General features: G+C 44.3%; 1 protein-coding gene across 11 annotated transcripts in view; it reads right to left on the bottom strand.

Moving 5' to 3' along the window:
• Nucleotides 1-15,219, bottom strand: part of sws (patatin like phospholipase domain containing sws) — a 281,522-nt gene that overhangs the window by 141,164 nt on the left and 125,139 nt on the right. For all 11 annotated transcript variants that reach the window (XM_070522534.1, XM_070522554.1, XM_070522558.1 and 8 more), the window contains exons 15-17: nucleotides 5,574-5,709; nucleotides 3,016-3,135; nucleotides 1,150-1,199 (exon numbers count right to left, since the gene is read on the bottom strand). In XM_070522534.1, the coding sequence (XP_070378635.1) occupies nucleotides 1,150-1,199; nucleotides 3,016-3,135; nucleotides 5,574-5,709 (306 nt within the window). The remainder of the gene's footprint in view (nucleotides 1-1,149; nucleotides 1,200-3,015; nucleotides 3,136-5,573; nucleotides 5,710-15,219) is intronic.

Raw genomic sequence — 15,219 nt, 5'->3', positions numbered from 1 at the left:
CTAAAGGCGAAGCACTGATGGCAATAGCAAATTAGTGCACAGCTATACGAAGTAATGATGGTAGTTTTATCGACCATAGAAACTTGGAAACATTCGCTTACTAACTGAATTAACAAGCATATGGTGTCAGTGCGCACGAGCAAACACGAACACATCACACTCTATGAGTGCGGACACTCACTGTCAAAACGCTGGTGTGAGCAAGTGCGGCAGCAGCAGTGAGCGAAGTTACCTTCATGCGGTCTATTGCTTTAACGCAAGAGTGGCAAGCACACAGTGAGTACCAAGATACGGTGCGCGTGACAGTACAAAGTACACACATGTTCGCGAAGTTGAAGCCCCCCCCTCCCCTCCGCGCTGCCTCCCCACTTGCCTCCATATATGGCATGTGTGAGATTGAGTCACGATCATCAGTTCCCCTTGCGCCCGGTCAAGAAATGTGCAGTTGCTGCCGAAGCACGATGCCACCCAACCTCCCTCCCATCTATCTCTCCACGGCCTTTCGCATGACAGAAAATGGCATGTTTGTTCTCCGCTTTCTTCGTTTGAACGCGTCAGACTGCGCCGCAGTCGTCGGCTTCTCTCGCATAATTTCACTCACACAAACAGCATACGACGTGCTGCGACGGAAAAAATACGCATGGAGTGTCCATATGTTGTTATCGTTATAAAATGGTCGACAAGCAATGATGCAAATTTCAACCTGAAGAGCTAAAGCTATGTTTGAACATTGTGGTGTTCACAGATGATAACATTTTTATGGTGCTTACGTTGGTGACTTCCTGTTAAATTTTGTCTTAAGGTTTTTGCATTGCAGATTCATTAAAGCTTGCTAAATGTCTTTACTTTTTTCAAGAAGACATTTTCATTTCTTGCTGCAAATGATTCACAAACCCCCTTGACTATCTGTATATTTACTACTGCTGTTTCTTAACATTTAGTACAGGCATTACTGCCAAGTGCGAACACATCAAGAGGACAGGACATTGACATAGTTCACATTTGACATTAGCCTGCTAGCTAAAACCATGTATAGTCAGTCAACAGTAGCATATTAAGTGCACAACAGGGGTAATGATGAATCTGTGATCAATTGATTTGTTCTGCAGTTTTTTAAAACTTTAGCAACCTTTACTAAGTTTCACTCACCTTACTGCCATGACAGTAGTTGCCCTTTTGGCTCCAGTTAGAAGCTCTACCTGCAGAAAAGGGACGTTTATTAACCCACTAACCTAGGCAATATAGTTCAGTGCTGATGCAACCTCTACAGAGCTAGCGAGTTAATATCACTCAAAAAGAAAAAAAAAACACATCAGATTGAAAACTTGTCCTCATTTGCTAATGCTTAATGACATTTGGGACTAACATTAGCATCTTACTGCCTCTTACACTAGAACCAGGCCTGAAAACTGATGAAGCATATAATGAGTCAGATAAAAACCAAACACTGCCAACAGACAGAATGAATTTGAAGCACACACCACAAGTGTTTGCAAAATTAATGAAACTGAGAACACTGTCTTCCCTCCAACACTGCATAGAGTACCTAGAATGAAAAATTTAAGTAGACAAATTTTAAGTAGACGAATTTTAACGAGCCATTTAGTAGAACAATTACCCTTGTTTAACATCAGCCTGGAAAAATATGCACTGTAAAGACCGGGCTTGATGCAATTAGTCTACTGACCATGCTTTCCTATTCTTTGCCTTTTTGAGGGCCACCACCATGGTGGACATAAATCCCAAATGGTCATGGCCGTACATGTACAGCTGTCACCGAATGCTTGATAAAAACGTGCCTTTTCAGAATGAAGCACCGTCTAAAATTGCTGTGGAGGTGGTGCAACCTTTCGTGACTAATAGCAAAAATGTTTCTTGTGCTGCTGCCTCTTGGCTTCTGTCAAAACTGATTTTTTCACTATGCACTATAACGTCTACCACTGAGCTAGCTTAGGAGTGTTCCCGCTTCCCCTAGCTTACTTCCACATGCTGATTCCCCTGCTTACACATTTTATAATTGGCATTCTCGTTTTATGATTTTTACCTTGTTTCTTATCACTCAAAGAACTGCCACAAGATGCTCGCGTACAAGGCTCTTCAACAGGTGTGCAATTAGTACTTTTATCACTTAAAGAACTGCCACAAGATGCTCGCGTACAAGGCTCTTCAACAGGTGTGCAATTAGTACTTAGTTTAGAGGCAGACGCTCGCACAAGTCAGCAATACTGCCGTGCATGCATCAATTTTCATGATGCGTGTGAGGACTGATAGAATATAGCCTGGCGATCTAACATTTGATTACTGCGAGTTTCTCCTTTGCTTCGTTTTTCTGACATGTGCGCACATCTGAGCTTGCTTACGGGCGGCTCACATGGCATGCCTCACTTTTGCTATGGCCAAGCTTCCCTGGGGCTGTATTCTCTAATGATCCATGTGATTTTCCTTTCTTCTGGCCTTTCGTAATAAGTTTCGACCTAGATCATAGGCTGCCACACTGCTGTCTTTGCTGGGATGGCACTCTCGGGGCGACACATGATAACTATGGAAAATGAAATGGAAATTTTCAAAATACAGGCCCTAGTTGTGTCAGTCTTATTTATAGCATAAAAGTAGGTTGTGTGAATATAACATTTGTAAAATATTAATTATGGTAGTTTATCTAAGTATTCAACAATAAACCATGTTTAAAAATGCACACATTAAAAATATTGTCACTTTATTGCCACCTAAAAAATTATTTGCTTGTTCTTTCTTGAAAATAGCTCTGAATAATTTAAACCCGCAATAAAAAAGAAATGTGACCCTCAAAGGGTTAAAAAAAGTTACAATCCCAAAATTAAAAGAAACCCTACAAGCAAACATTTCTTTTTATTTTGAGGAATAAATTTCCCCTGACACTGCAGCTTTTCAAAGGATGTGATTGCCAATTATTAATTCAAAGCAAGCATATGAAAAATAAGTTTACAATTTTTAACTATAAGTAAACCAGGATTAAACAAGTAGTCAGACACATACTACTCCAACAAGGTCCCCTCGGCCGTACTCCCCCACCATTTCCCGTTTGCCATCAGCCCTCGTCAGCACAGAACGGAGACGTCCACTGAGCACAATGGCTGTAGACTCAGCCTTGTCATCCTGCCTGCACAGGAATGTAAGAACACAAAAGTGCTAAAATTAATTATGCATGCTGAAGCACCAAACAAAACATCAACAAAGCAACAAGACAATGTAACTGAGAACCTTTTCAATACTCAACTCTCTACAGTAATTTCAACTCAACAACAGAATTAAAAAATTATACTTGAAACACAAAAAAGAAGTTCGAGTTTTGCCCAAAAGGTGAAACACTGATAGCGATAGCAAAGTAGACAATTACACGATGTAGAAGTAATAGCTTTATTGGTCATATAAATTACAGTAAACATTCGCTTACTAATTAAATTAATACACGTGGTGTCCTGATATCCTGACCGTGCCGGCCCTTGGGTGACAGTGTCAGCTACAATTCCAACAAATCCAGTGCCCATGATCAAAATACTGCGCTGCAACATGAAGACTGGAAGGGTAGCCCTAACCACTGATTTTATACGTGCTGCTTGCTATTTTAGGTGTTTTACCCCTTCTCAGGGAAGCATTTCGCATGCTCACTATAGGATGTTGTGGAGCACTGCTTTCTGCATTTGCATCCCGGAAGAACGCTGCTAACAGTCCAAAGCACCGACCAGTGCATTTGTTTACATTGGCAGGTACAGTGAGCCCTCGCTGTTTTCTTGAAATATAATGCTAGCTGCACATCAGTAACATCAAATGATGTCTGAACATAACAAAACACGCAGATTTTGAGTATGTAAGTACTGTTGCATCACTCTGAGTCGCGCTGACATGAGCGACCACAGATCTTCGAAAACATCGAGCGGGAGACCATAGCACAGGAGCGTTGTTATGCTGCCTTCTTATCATTCTTCATAGCCTTTTCATGCACACAATTAATTCGTTTCATAATGTAGACATAGATTAGGATAGGATTTTCCACACATGATCATTCATTTAGAGAATGCATAGTTTTCTCGCGGAAATGCTGATACCAGTATTGACACTGTTGGCAGCTGAACAGGCAGTTGTTTATGCTGCTGTATCGAAGGGGCCTCCGCTTGCTGCCCACTTGGGATAGGAGGCAAACAGTGCACCTCGGAAGCTAAATGAGTTAGCATAACAGTATGTAAAAATACAAGTATGTGCGTAGTCACATTTAACTGACGGAAGTGCCAGCGTGTGCGACTGGCAGCATTCGAGAATGGCAACATATGGATGTTGATAGTGTACCCTGTCGTTGACTTTAACTTTTTGTGTGTGGACTGTACGAAATGAAGGATGCTTTATTTCAAATTTGTATGGTTAAAACTGAATAACAAAAGCAGTTTTCTTCATCCTAATGGCTTAATTAGCTTTAGGTGAGTTGCTTAGATCTGCCAGTAGTAGAAGGACAAACTCAGCGACTGTGATAGCTTTACGTCAGCTGAATACGCTCGACATCGGCTCAAACTGTGTATGCAGATGCCAAGGGCTGAAGTTAGTGTAGCCAACAACACAACACTACTTTCCACCTATCTCTTGCCTGTCCACACAGTAAGTAACTTTTCCCGACAGCAACGTCTCTCGCCAAACACTATCACCCTACTACTACCTCACTCCTTGGTCCTGTTGTCTGCCATTCATTCCCAGCATGCTCCGTGCATGCCGCCTTTTATGTCATAACACAATGCGGCCAGTAACTGAGGAGTAAGCAAGGCAGGTGGTTCGAGGGAATTAACGAAATTCACTTATAAAGATTATGTGTAACTCTCAATTCTGAGGTTATTAAAAAATGATGGAAATGTGCACAAGAATGCACTCAGCAAATTTCATTGCTGAGTTCATTCAGCAAACTCTGCTGACCTCAAAAAATCGCCGGAGTTCACCTGCAAAAGCTAACTGCAAAAAAATTTCACTTTGGCTAAACTAGTTATAAATGAGTATTTTATACTGCTGAAGTAATCCTGGGAAAGCCAGACAGCTGGTAATGTCTCATTTTTCTTATTAAAGGCCTGTAAATAACACTTAAGCATACAATGAGTGCACTGGGTGATTTGCGGATATGACATAAGTCCCAGCACGTCACCTCAGATCTTTCAGCGCAGCACAAGCGACTGCAGATGGTGCGTAGTTTTGAAGGTCAGGCCGAGGAGCTTCACATTCCGAGTCATGCGTCAGTTTCAGTGAGCAGTAATGGCAGTGATTTTTCAGTTTTAGTATTAAAAACGTACATTCTTGTGAGCCTTTCAGGATGCATCCACACATATTTCAAATGTAACATTTTGCATGGAGGTCACGCTATATCTACACAACCTAAAACTAAGCTCTTTACGTGGTCTGAAATTCCGTTACAGTTGGCCTTTAAGCTCTTCAACATGTCTCCTATTACTCGAAAATTGGAGATAACCAGTGAAATACGTCATTTTTTATGGACAGTTCAGACTGATAAACTAAAACATTGAGCAGGTAATGTTTCTATAAAAGTGGCCAGAAAAAGGAACTTGCCTAAATACAGCTCGGCCAGACTCAATGTAGACCCACTCCAAGGCAAAGTCAATCTGGCGCACGAAAGGTGATAGCCGTTCAATCACAGACCGTGCCATGAACAACACCGCTGTGGGGTTCATGCGTAGAATCCTGCAAATGACAGAAGCAAGCTGCACACAAGGCATGAGGAAAGAGTACTATACATAAAAGACGGCAGTAAATTAGGCAGAGAAAAATGCGACTATCACAGTATTATGCAACAAATACTCCTTGGGGCCTGGAGCGTTATTCTGTGTCACATCTTTTTCTTAACTGCCAGAGTACACTAATTTGGGTGATAAATCCATACAGTACCTTTTAGCAATAACCCATTGTTACATTGTTCATTTGACAAATATTTTATTGCAGGGCATCTGAGGAGGATAATACAGGTCACTTCACTTCTATCAAAACCTTTCTTTTTATAGAAGCATGGTTGCTAGTCCAAAGTGATGAGTGGTCAAGTCAAGTTCAGTTGCCAATAATTAAAAATTTATGTTGCCACATTCACCAAGGCAGCAGTATATCCAGTAAAACAATGTCAAATTCAGCTATGGCAAGTGACATCTCAAACTCAGATGGAGCTTGAAGTAAACAGTGACAAACACTGACAATGTGCACTTATGTGCTTATTGGAGATACCATTCAGATTAGGAATTTTCTGTTAGAAATGAAGCAAAAAAGTAAGGTGAACTTATTTCTGAATATTCAGTTTTAAATACGGAGAGTCAGTATTCCAGGTCAACTTGGCACAGGAGACTATAATGATGTAGGAAATTATGCTTGGAAATACTGTGATTTAAATGTATTAAATATGTGGCTAAGATGGACTATGCATAGATTTGGGCACTTATTCTGTGAACATTCTGGCACACTCCATGACCTTTGTGCGAGCATTTTCCTGCTTCTCTACCCTTTCTGCCACAGCAGGGTTGGTATAGCGTCGCATTTTCTGTTGCTTGATTCTATGCCACTTTTTATTCACTGTTCAGGGCTGACTGATCCCATTGATAACACAGGTGGACAAATTAATGATCAAGTTATCACTCAGTTGTTGCTCTGCTCCAGAAAGTCCAGTGAGCTGTTCCATTGAGTCAGTGTTAATAGAAGCGTTAGGATGCATCCGTTCAATCCAGACCGTGCCAGTGTTAATAGTAATCAAGCCCTTGGCCCCTCACTCTTCCGGTCAAACAATGCATGGCTAAGTCAAACATTGCGTGGCTAAGGCTTTTTAGCAGTAGGATCACGCATGAGCACTATGCAAGGCTTTTCCGGTAGGTGTTCGAAAAGCAGCAGTGCAAGTTATGCTCTCACTACAGGTGTAAGACTCGATAGGTGAGCTCAAGTTGAAACGATTACCAACGGGGCCATTGGATGAGAGAAAAAGTGTGCATACCAAACGTTGTGACCCAGAGAGGTCTCCTCTGCGCTCACTCTCGCAGCTGCACTGAGCATGACCAGAACAGCAAGGGCTAAATTCCCATCAACAATGGCTCAACAGGCCACTGAACATTAGGGGCAGACAAAATGTTGACTAAACGCAATGCCAAGTGGACACATCTAAGTTAAGTTGGAGCAATTTTAAGTGAGGTGATACTAAATTTGTGGATTAAGCACATTATACATACACTTGCTACTATTTCAAAAAACTATCAAGGCTGAAATGACTATTGAGACTGCAATATACAAACAGAAGGATCTCAGTGACCGAATAATGACTGGTACAAATTTTCTGACAATTTCTTTTTCAAGCTCCTGCCAATATGCATTCATCACAAAAAAATAATAGCTGTGGCAGATCTTCTTCAGATCCTCCAGCTGTTGGGTGATCCACAAAAAGCCAGACACTATCTGGTGAACATTATGATGTTATGGAAGTGTAGCCACCACCTGAGAAACGTGCAGTGGTACAAGATCTAGGATCGAAAAAGATGATGATGATTAAATGTCATTCCTTCGAGAAGCTACAATAACAGTATTTGAGACAAATGAATAAAGTTGCCTTTGTGTGGCTTCTCTTTGTCAACAACCATTGTTGCGTACTCCAGGGCAGCGTACCGTACTGCTGCCGAGAAGTACCGGCGCCTGCCTATCGAAGCTCGACCAACATTACTAATTGGGTAGTGTGGCATTGTCGGCGGGCTGCAGGCATCCGGTAGACCACGGCGACCAAGCAAGGGCGAGACGATTTGCTAGTGCGAAACTTGCACGGTTTATTCAAAGGTAGTTGAAAGAAAAAAAGAAAAGCATGAAGTATATAAAAGTACATTTCGGAGCCCCTTAAATAGGCTCTCTACAAGTGTGGGCGGGATCTTGCTTCCGTCGATGACACGTGACAGGCACAGAAAGAGGGCCCCTCCCCCTGCATTACCGAGCAAGGAAAGGAGAAGTCAACCCTCATTTCGACGAATCCTGGTAGAAGGCCGTTTGTGCGCAAGGTGCCTGACGTTCAACCATCGCAGGAGAAGTCAACCCTCCTTTCGATGAATCCTGGTAGAAGGCCCTTTGTGCGCAAGGTGCCTCACGTTAACCCTCGCAGGAGAAGTCAACCCTCCTTTCGATGAATCCTGGTAGCAGGCCCTTTGTGCGCAAGGTGCCTGACGTTAACCATCGCAGGAGAAGTCAACTCTCATTTCGACGAATCCCTGTAGAAGGTTGGGCGAAATTCCTGTCGCCACGTGGTGTCAGACGCCAACCCTAACAGCATCTCCGGCGGGGGAGGAAGATCCCGACGTATAGGGGCCAGCAGCCGCTGTACAAGGGATCGGTGTTTCGGTATCAGAATTCCCCGTAGAGGTCACGAACCCTTAGTTCGTAGTAGGTAGATTCCTGGGAGTGGTCATCCATCCTCGTGGCGCTCTGGTGACTTTTCTCCCTGGTCCGGTCCGGTGAAATTGGTTTTGCAAGCAGGTCTCGCAACTTCCGTCTCCTGCGTGGGCAAGCAATCACCCCAGAACAGTGCCGGACGCACAACCACAAAGCAGCGAACACAAGGCCACCCTCCCCCGAGACACACCCGGCTTTAAAAAAAAAAAGAAAACCCGCTACACCTTTCCCATTTCCTACGCGCGTCCTCCCCCCCTCAACACTAAAAACAGCCATTTCTTGAAAGCGTTAAGACGTGGTTATTAAAATCAGCTAACAATCGGCTTCACTTCGGAAAAACATATGACTTCGGAAAACGTATGAACGAATGAAAAAAATGCCACGGAAACCCGGATGAGCATGAGGCTTTCGATACTCTAGGGGCAACGACTTAAACCGTCGGCATTGCCGTTAAGCTTACCCTTCTTGTAGCGAATATCGAAGGTGTACTGTTGAAGAGCCAAGCTCCAGCGCAAAAGACGATCGTTTTTCGCAGACATGGACTGCAGCCATGTGAGGGGACAGTGATCAGTCTCTATGGTGAATCTTGAGCCAGCGATATAGCAAGCTAGCTTCTGTACCGCCCAAACTACACGAACAGCATGTTTCCAACCTATCGCAGTGGCGTACTTATCGCACGTATTGGTGCCACTGAACAGTCTAGCCATCTTCACAAGTAGGTAATCACAAGCGCGCTAGCCTTGTGGTCACTATTCAGAACGCGTACTTGCGTCGTAGGCAAACTTTTCATTACGCCTACTCACGTTTCTTCCTTTAGTCTCTACAGGACACGTAGCTTAAACGAGCAACTAAACTTGCGTAACTTACGCACTCCGCAGAACCCTTAAAAAAAAAATGCGTCTGCTAATAACTCGCTCTACGCACGCTCACTAAAGAAGTCAGAATACGGCTGACCTCAACACACACGAGCAACCCAGCCATCATTCTGCTTCCATCCGTCCACACAGGACAGACGCTAAAGGAACTAAAACCGCTTCTCGGTGCAAATCATGCACTCACTGAAAACTTACGCGCTTAACCTTAGACAATAAAAACGCATAAAAATATGAAGGTTAACTAAACACACACGCGTTACCATAGGCCTCTCATCGATAACCTTGACACTCAAGTTACTCACACACACACAAAAAAGAAAGCCTATATACTCATTAATGAACACCTCGTAAGACTAAACTTTTACTTAAAAGGCATCTTTCCAATCAGAGCTTTTCAAACGAAAACACAAACAAAGCTCATACCTTACATATTGAAACAAATTCTTAATCTCAAATCGCGAAAATTATCCGATGCTCAAAAAATAAAACAAAACACTTCATTTCTACGGAAGCTCCCTTGGTCTCCCGTTTCAAACGTTTTTGACTGACTCATACTTTGAGCCGTACTCGAGGGGGTCGCGGTCCGAAACCTACTCTGGCTACGGAGGAACAACAAAAGGGCTGAATCACTATCAGCTCCCCCAAGACGTTAGAGTCCCCTGCCAATTTGCGTCCTGGCACCCCGCTTTCATCATGACCTCGATTGACCACGTCGCTACTCCCCATTTGGTCTCGTCTTGCCACCTTGCGCTTCTTCGTACTGCACGCTGAGCTTCGAAAAGAACAACAGAACGACGAAGAATTTAACTGCCCCGTGCCCTTTGTCCGCGTCCATGCAGAACATGCTTCTCGGTCCCCTTTTGACCGGTGGCTCGAACATGTTTGATGCGTCAACATCGTCTGTGACGACCGCACCTTTCTTTTCGCCGCGCCCTGCCTTTTCGCGCCTGTCGCCGTCTTTGGCTTTGCTACTTTAGCCACCGCATTCCGATCCTTACGGCGCTTCTTTCTGTGGCGCTTTCTCTTTGAATTCTCCTTCATGTCGCCTTCTGGCGCCTCGTGCTGGCCGTTACACATCTCATTGGCCCGGGTCGGTCTCTTGCCCGCACAGTCTGAGTGATTATCATTTAAATCGACTCTATCTTTGCCTCAACTGGCGGACAGCTCAACTGACTCTGGCACAATGCAGCAGGCTTTACTCGAGTTATACAACTCGCACTCTTGCGAACTGCCCTCTACTGCATTGCCCAGCTCACGCTGTGCATCGACACACAGCCCGTCAGTCTCAAGCGCTGTCTCACGTGCACAGTCCGAATGATTCCTAATTAAATCATCCATCTCTAGGCTACCTAGACTGGCGGAGAGCCGCACCGATCCCTGAACAATGCAGTTGTCCTCACGTGAACTACGGAGCTCGCCATCCCGAGAACTAGTCTCAACTGCATCGTCCAGCTGGCACCTCACTTCGGCACGCAGATCTGACTCGCATGGGTGCTCGCATCTGTCAAGTCCGCAGTATTCTGTACCTCGCTAACGACCTCGCTACCATGAGATGCGACGCACACGCGCGGTAACTGTGCCAATTTGTTCGCAGCTGGCCTAGCTGTCTCTACAGTCCTCTCTTGGCACAGCACCTCGTCGCTCTCACTCTGGCCTTTAAAGGCCTCTGCTGCCACTAAGGCATCGTTAGCAGCTAGCCCTTTCCGTTCGCGTATGAATGGGCCGTAATCTCACAGGCAATACTTTTCTTGTCGGCGTTTGGCAAAAGTCTGCTAGATACATTCTCATTCTTTTGCTCTGTACTGCCTACAGAATTTTCAGACAGGCGTTGTCTTTGTTCCTTTAACTGCTGAAAATATTGTATCTGTTTTTTCAATGCCGCTACCGCTTTCTCATGCTTTTGCTTACGTTCTTCTTTTTCCTCCAGGCGCTTACGCTCTTCTTTTTCCTCTAGGCGCCTACGCTTTTTTTTCCTCAAGGCGCTTACCCTCTTCCTTTTCCCCTAGGCACTTACGCTCTTCCTTTTCCTATAGGCGCTTACGCTCTTCCTCTTTCTCTTTAATGCTGTCTAGGCATTCCGTCAGTTCCTCATCGTCTGCCCCGGTCGCTTCGATCGCCTCAATGATCTCCGGCTTTCTCTTTGATTTAGCAACTTGGAGGCCCAACTCTTTGGCCAAGCTCAACAATTCCGGCTTCTTTAGTGCCTTCAAGTTCATGGCTGCCCTTAGTGCTGCTAAACCTTCACTCTATACAACCTTGACGTACTCAAACTTCCGTCAACGGTTTAAAGAAAAATCACCGCTATGTACTTTCCAAAAAATACGTAAAAGCCAAGTGATATCTCAGTGAAGAAAAGCCGTGCACTCACCATATGCAGTCATGATCCAGACACCTTCCTTCCGAACGTTGTCGCCAGGACGAAAAGGCTATGATCTCGTAGTCGTCCAAGTTGGGGTCTCCAGGATTCCGTATCCCAATCGCTGCCAGTCAGTTTATTGCGTACCCCAGGGTAGCGTACCGTACTGCTGCCGAGAAGTAGCGGCGCCTGCCTATCGAAGCTCGACCGACATTACTTATTGGGTAGCGTGGCGTTGTCGGCAGGCTGCAGGCATCCGGTAGACCATGGCGACCAAGCAAGGGCGAGACGATTTGCTAGTGCGAAACTTGCACGGTTTATTCAAAGGTAGTTGAAAGAAAAAAAGAAAAGCATGAAGTATATAAAAGTACATTTCGGAGCCCCTTAAACAGGCTCTCTACAAGTGTGGGCGGAATCTTGCTTCCGTCGATGACACGTGACAGGCACAGAGAGAGGGCCCCTCCCCCTGCATTACCGAGCAAGGAAAGAAGTCAACCCTCATTTCGACGAATCCTGGTAGAAGGCCCTTTGTGCGCAAAGTGCCCGACGTTAACCCTCGCAGGAGAAGTCAACCCTCCTTTTGACGAATCCTGGTAGAAGGCCCTTTGTGCGCAAGGTGCCTGATGTTTAACCATCGCAGGAGAAGTCAACCCTCCTTTCGACGAATCCTGGTAGAAGGCCCTTTGTGCGCAAGGTGCCTGACATTAACCCTTGCAGGAGAAGTCAACCCTCCTTTCGACGAATCCTGGTAGAAGGCCCTTTGTGCGCAAGGTACCTGGCGTTAACCATCGCAGGAGAAATCAACCCTCATTTCGTCGAATCCTGGTAGAAGGTAGGGCGAAATTCCTGTAGCCACGTGGTGTCAGACGCCAACCCTAACACCATGTCTCAAAGGCTGTGATCTTTTTTTCATGATACAATACCAACTAGCCTGCCAGCCTACCCCACTCTAATTAATTATGGGGTTTAATATGGTACAAATGCTGCAACAAGAAGTGCTGAATGATCTGAATAACTGCAAGTTATGGTGATCACCAGTGATGAGGCGGCACACTACATATTTCTGTCAGCATAGTCAACCATATTAAATGTTTTACTTCTTGTTAAGAAGTAAAATTCAAACTATGTGCAAGGTTACAACCACTGCAGGAACAATAAAACTGCCAAAGCTAAGAAAAATGTAATCTGAGTGGTGTTTCTTCCCAATAAATGAAATGTAGTAGACAAAAGCATGCTGCTTCCAACCTTTCCCATTAGATTTCAGTTAACTCTACCTACATACCTACTATTAAAAGTTACTTAATAATACCTTACAATGCCTGCATCGGGCGTTAGAAAGTAACGCATCCTATTAAAATTATGTATGCTACCAAGGAGAATGCATTTCTCATCTGCACATAATAGTTCCACAGGTACCTTGAAGCAGCTCATTTAAAGTCAAATCTGTCTTCTTTATTTTTATTTCTTGTATATATCCCATTCAGACAAGACTAGTTAATGCGAAGTTTTGGATATTAGGAACCACCTGTGAACATTTAGCTGGTTTCCCATAGACACAATATAAAAAAAATTCACTTAATGCGAATGTGTTATGAGGTGAAGCCAAACTTCAGCAGCCACCAATGACGTCTGCTATTCAGCTCAACAAGAGGCCCGCATCAGCAGCCTTGGAAGAGTTGATTCTGCTCACCGTCATCATTTGCTTCCTACATGCAAAAAAAATTATGTTTCTGTGGACACAATGCCTACATTAGCATCGAGAATGACACGGAAACCTGCCAGGCTGACACCACAGAAACAATAATTGAGGAGCTCCTTGATGTGCCCCCTAGGCAAGAAAACGGCCCACGAATTGCAAGAACTAGCCTTACACATGACACAGCAGATAATGCTCTTAATGCTTTTGTGCATTTTTTTTTAAAACATCGTGCACCGAAGAATTTTGAGCAAGCTAGGTGAAATGCTTGCTATTGTAACAAGGCACACATTTGCAGTGCCAGCAAGCAACTCAATCAATGCTTTGTGTCACACAAATCCAGCAAATCTCTCTTTTTTATATTTGCCTTTTGATTTTGATGCAGTTTCATTTAGAGCAGATATTTCGGTGTACCAGGAATAGCAGATATTAAGTTCTTTGGATCACTTCTGCTAAGGAGACACTACAGAGAGACACTAAATTAGTTTAGACTACCGTATTTACTCACATAATGAACGCACTCGTGTAATGAACGCAGCCCCTACTTTTTCAATCAAGAAATGTGTTTTTTTCTTCTTTTTATCGCATAATGATCGCACCCTTAACTTGCTGCCGTGAAGTAGGAGACACACTGTACAAATCTGTGTGATATGGCTTTCAACGGGTGCAATGATGTCCGATGTCGTGTCGGATGCTGAATTGTACCATGTCTCCTACTTTTATTGCGATAGCAATTATGTGGACGCTCCAGGCGCATTGTTGCTGTCATCGTCGTCACCGCGCACCGCGCAGTATAGGTGTAAGTGAAAGCGCGTGAGGGAAGCCAACGATCACGGCTCAATCTCGTGCGCCATCTTTCATCGTGCAAAAGGCCCTGGGGTAGGGGGGGCGGGGACGGCGCCGTTGTACTCTGGCAGCAACTGCGCATTGCACAACTGTGCTCAAGGGGCGCAAACGATAGCGGCTCAATCTCCTGCGTGCAAGAGAGGAAAGCGGGAAGGAAACATGCAGTCTTTCGTTGCACGCATGGCACCGGGTGGAGGGGAGAAAGGGGGGGGGGGGGTGCGCTGCATTTTACTCCGACAGGAACTGCGCACTGCGCGGCCACGCCGTGCCCCATCTTCCAAGCGATCTGCATCAGGACTGAGTTGATGGCAGCTCATACCTTCGTGCGTGCTGTGTTCTCACCGCTCAGTTTGCATTGAAGCGAATGTTTGCAGGTTTATACAGCCAATAAAACTACTATCCTTACTTTGAGTAGCTGTCTACACATTTGCTATCACAATCAATGGTTCGCATTTTCGGCGAAATTGACTTTTTTAGAGGTGGCTGTGGAAAAAAAAATTGTTCAATATTTTACCTCGCATAATGAACGGCCGCATGTTTTTCGGGGAAAAAAGTGCGTCCATTATGAGAGTAAATTGAGTAAATTATATGAGCAATTAGAAGAAAAAATAATAGCCAAACTTTCGTTTCTTGGATTTCATGCCAAAACCCCAGCCCCAGTACGTCAGTGTGACATCACGGAAGTAGTCAAACCTTGACATACCAAAGTTGTACTTGCAGAGAAAAACTTTGCTAAACTGTTACTTTTGTTAATTCAAGGTCGTAAATTTTCAGCAGTAAAAACAACTTCACAAATTCTCCGAGCATTCCTGGTGGATAGTATCTTGACAGTAAGTAATCGCAAGAAGGCTGGGCCATAATATGGTTATAAGCACCAGCGCATTCCAAGAGCAATGCATTGACGTGGCTCATGACATCCAGAGTTGTAAGTGTTTTGTTGTGCGGCGCCGTAAGTCTTGCGTGCCATGGCTGACCATTTTTATACAGAAAAATGCTTGAAAATAGCTTTTGACATTTTTATA

Source organism: Dermacentor albipictus, chromosome 1 (genome assembly GCF_038994185.2).
Source record: "Dermacentor albipictus isolate Rhodes 1998 colony chromosome 1, USDA_Dalb.pri_finalv2, whole genome shotgun sequence".
In the NCBI taxonomy this organism is placed as follows: Eukaryota; Metazoa; Arthropoda; class Arachnida; order Ixodida; family Ixodidae; genus Dermacentor; species Dermacentor albipictus.
Note: the sequence above shows the minus strand (reverse complement) of the source record. Positions and strands in the feature narration are given on the sequence as shown.